Here is a 4,602-nt window from a genome sequence, read left to right on the forward strand (position 1 = left end):
TCCCCATTAACCCATTAAAAGATTCATATGTAATTAATACTGATCGGAAAGTTAATAATTCTTTAACTTTAGTACGAATGATGTACTTCTAAATTTAAAATTCTATAATCTTCATGAACCTCGAATTCCAGGAGCTCTCCAGCATGAGTAATTTCACGAAAGATTCAAGCATTTGAGTTATTCACACAGCTATTTAAAAAAAAAAAAAAAACACACACACAATTGAAGCCAAGTCCAGAGAATGATTATATTCTAATCACCCAAGACAAACTCAAACTAGTCTTGGTTCTGTTCCATTTAATCATACCCACACTCTTTGGGCTTTGGTTGTTTAACTATGGGCTGGGCTGGTGTACAAATGTGATCCACCTTCTGGAAATATCTCAAGTATTGCGCGGTGTGATTTAGGGCGGAATCCATGTTGTACAACAGGGATGATTCGGATTGGAAGTTGTGTGATTTGTTTGCTTCTGCAAAGACTAATGCACTTCTTCAAGTCTTGATCGCTTTCTAGCTCGATCCATCTTGGTCTAGTCAACCCCTGAACTGAGTAGGTCAGCCTGTAATTATTGTCGGAGGAAACCAGATCATGAAACCTTTGGAAGATTTTCGTCTTCAGATCTTCAAATTCAACTGAGGCCGAGACGTTGATACGCACATCCATCACACCTATGTCACCTAATTTAATATAAAATTAGATTAGATAAGATTTAATTGGGAATTAAGAGGTTGTATCAAGCTAGCTAGTTTACAATTAACCTTAATCTACAATAATAAATAATAAATAATAATATTCGCACGTCACTACTGAACCACCAACTTATATTTGAAAATTGAAAATCCCTATAATTTGAAACTTATCACAATAAATTCGATACATTTAAGTGGTGGTTGTGGTTTTGAGCTTTTGAATGGAAAGAAAAAAGTAGGAATCTGATCCTTACCTCCATCATTTGTATTATTATTATTATTAAGGTTTGTTGAATTGGATGTTCCAAAATGTTGTTGATTGACATCCTCCTTGCAATCTTCTTCTTCTAGAAAAGATTTTTCTAATTCTATAAAAGTGTCAACATCTAGAACCAGTGACCGATGACCACCAAGTTTTGCACCAGAAGAAAAGTAAAAACTTGGCAAACAACTCTTTAGTGTTACAAAGAGTGAATCCAAGAAGACATAAGGGTGCATGTTGTCCTTTAATTTGAAAATCATCTCAATAGCATAATCAACATGTTGTCCAACGTTAATATTCTTCAAGCATATGGCAAGAAAGCAGTGAGATTTAGCAACAGTGGCAGGGATCAATCCTTTTAGCTTCCCTTTAATAAATTTTGTGGAGAAGTATGTTTCGTAAGTTTCAAGCGCCTTCAGAGTGAATCCACCCAACCCATCACCTATTAGACGACGATCATACACATAATCGCGAAATTGTGTTTCAAAATAAATATCTGATAGGAATAAAGACCTGGCCCTCCCATTTGTATCATAATCATGGGGCCAAACTTGACAAAGAACTAGGCCATGACGTTCTTCAAGGATAGGCTCTGCCTTTCAAACTTCTGTTACTGCATGTAGAATCGCATACCCGCCCACCTTCTTGTTCTGTTATTAAAACCAATATATATATATATATATATATATATATATATATATATATATATATATATATATATATATATATATATATATATATATATATATATATATATATATATATCAATTTTCACCATCAACCACAACCTAACACTTTGTTTCCATCAATTTTACCCTACTTTGTATGTATATGTATATGCATATATGCACATATATTCATATGCATATATATTAACAACAATATCTTGTCCCCAAACATGATACGCACATAATCCCTAAAGCTCGTAATATATGAAACATGATGATTCAATGTAAAAGAGTAAGAAACTATCTAAGCAAAATCAAAAATTCAAAGTCTTAACAATAACAACAATAGTAATGTACTGTATTACTCAGTAAATAAGAATTTGAATTTGATGAAATTGAGAGAAGGAGAAAACACATACCGGTGGTATCTGATGATCCGTGTCCATCCTATCACGTATCGACGACTGCCAACAAAATAAAACCCTAACTTTTTTTTTTTTTTTACTTTTTTGTTCCAATTGCGAATTGGCCTAGCTAGCTTTTTCGATCTCTTCTTGTATTTATATATGGTATATGTACTTGCTATTTATTTATACAAATTAAAGTGAACTGGATCCCAGCTTAAAAGAGGGTCCAAAACCCAATTATGCCAACGGAGATCAGTCAATTGACTTATTGACCAATTCACTTATTTGCATATTAGACCTTGTTTTTATGAGCTTCACAGTATGTTCATTTTTTTTATTTTTTATTTTACTAAAATAACTATTAGTATTAAAATTAGAATACCTTCATCAAAAGATAGATGAAGGATTTTATAAACTATGAACTGATACACCGACCTGACGATCAAACAACGAACAACCACAACTGTGATGACCCGAAAATTTCTGACCAAATTTAAACTTAATCTTTGTATGATTAACATTTCCGACACGATAAGCAAAGTCTGTAATATTGAGTCACGACAGTTTTGGAACTATATTCATATAATCAATTATTCTTTGACTATTCTCTATGATTCACGAACAATATATATATAACTTAATGAGCATATATATATATATATATATATATATATATATATATATATATATATATATATATATATATATATATATATATATATATGATTTCAAGTTATTTAGTAAACGATAGTAACATTCGTTTGTTAATTCGATTGATATTTAGATAAGTGAACTAAAACGTTTAAAATAAACAAGTAAAAAACTAATTTGCTACAGTATTTTCGAATTGCTACAGTACCCAAAATGCTACAGTGTTTTCGAAAATCACTATTTGCTACAGTAACTTTGCTACAGGAAAACACTATTTCAAAAAAAATGTATATATGTATATGTATATACTACGAGACGATAATTTATAGAAGTAAATGACCAAAACACTCGAAAGTTTAAGATACACTTTGAGTGAAATAATTTAGGGATAATTTAAGTTTATATTTTGACAAAGGTACGAGTCACGAAACGAAAAGTACTAGTTTTCTCAGCGTACGAAAGGGCGTTCGAAAAACCGGAACCGGGACATAAGTTGAGTGACAACGTACGACTTATCGGAACAAAAATTACAAGTCAACTATGCACGTGAATTTAACATAATATATAATTAATTAATTTAAATTATATATATTATATTTATATTTTATTATGTCGACAAACGTTAGGACAAAAACATGTGGGCTGGAAAAATAGGGCCATGCGATCGCATGGCCTGTGGCCTTCAAACCCATGCGATCGCATGGGAGGTCTGGCCAGGCGAGGTCTATAAATTTCATCGATTTCGGCTCAGTTTACACACATATATATTCATCTTACTCCGTATTTATATTATTATTATTATTATTATTATTATTATTATTATTATTATTATTATTAAGATTAATATTATTATTAATCTAATTATTATTAGTATTATACCTAAAATACTACGACGAAGTCATGAGCGTGTCACTTTCAAAATATGTTTTCAAGCGGGATAGAGTTAAGGAAATTATGGGTTATTGCCATGGAGGTTATGGGTAATGTTCGGGGGTATATTTATGAATCAAATCTAGTATTTATTATCTCCGTTACGTCTACGTACTTTTCTACAATATTGAATCTCAATATTGATATGTTGAGATCTACAGTTATTTGGTAATCCGTGTTTCGATCACATTTTGGTGAACGACTTTATATGCTGCTAAGGTGAGTTTCATAAGATCCCTTTTACTCTCTACATTTTTGGGCTGAGAATACATGCAAATGCTTTATTAACCGATATACAATATTTATATGCGTGAGTTTCATTTGCCCCCTTTTTAATTGCTTTTGCAATATATATTTTTGGGCCGAGAATACATGCACTTTAATTTAAACACAATTGATACAAGTACATACTAAATTCTACACTGAGTTTGAACCGAAAATCCCTTAGCTTTGATAACTAGTAACTGCCAGTTATAAGAACTGGTGGGCGCGAGTAGTAGTATATGGATCCATAGGGCTTGATATCCCTGTCCGAGCTAGAGCGCTAGCCTTTTAACGGACGTATGCTATTTGAGAAGCGTACACGTTGGTTTGCGTGTATTATTAAGATGATTATACAAAGGGTATAAAATATATATACGTTAAGTTTAGTTACCAGGGTGCTCAATTTCGTAGAATATTTTGATAAACGTTTCTGGATTGAACAACTGAAATCTTGTGATCCACCTTTATATACAGATTATGCGCAACATTAAAACTATGAACTCACCAACCTTTGTGTTGACACTTGTTAGCATGTTTATTCTCAGGTTTCCTAGAAGTCTTCCGCTGTTTGCTTAGATGTTAAACAAGCTATGTGCATGGAGTCTTACATGACATATTTTTTAAGGAGACGTTGCATTCACCAAATCATCACCATGTATCTTATGTTGACTGCATTGTCAACGTAAATACTGTTGTAAACTATTATTTATGGTGATTGTCTATATGTAGA

The 4,602-nt window shown here is 32.0% G+C and overlaps 1 protein-coding gene across 1 annotated transcript; it reads right to left on the reverse strand.

Annotated features, from left to right (window-relative positions):
• Positions 1–209: 209 nt before the first annotated feature.
• Positions 210–2,066, reverse strand: LOC139850176 (uncharacterized). Its single transcript, XM_071839764.1, has 3 exons — positions 2,040–2,066; positions 945–1,548; positions 210–678 (listed from the first exon to the last, which is right to left on the reverse strand). The coding sequence occupies exons 1-3, from the start codon at positions 2,064–2,066 to the stop codon at positions 332–334; spliced, it is 978 nt and encodes a 325-aa protein (XP_071695865.1). The 3' UTR covers positions 210–331.
• Positions 2,067–4,602: the final 2,536 nt, after the last annotated feature.

The sequence above is a fragment of the Rutidosis leptorrhynchoides genome, chromosome 5 (assembly GCF_046630445.1).
Source record: "Rutidosis leptorrhynchoides isolate AG116_Rl617_1_P2 chromosome 5, CSIRO_AGI_Rlap_v1, whole genome shotgun sequence".
Classification (NCBI taxonomy): Eukaryota; Viridiplantae; Streptophyta; class Magnoliopsida; order Asterales; family Asteraceae; genus Rutidosis; species Rutidosis leptorrhynchoides.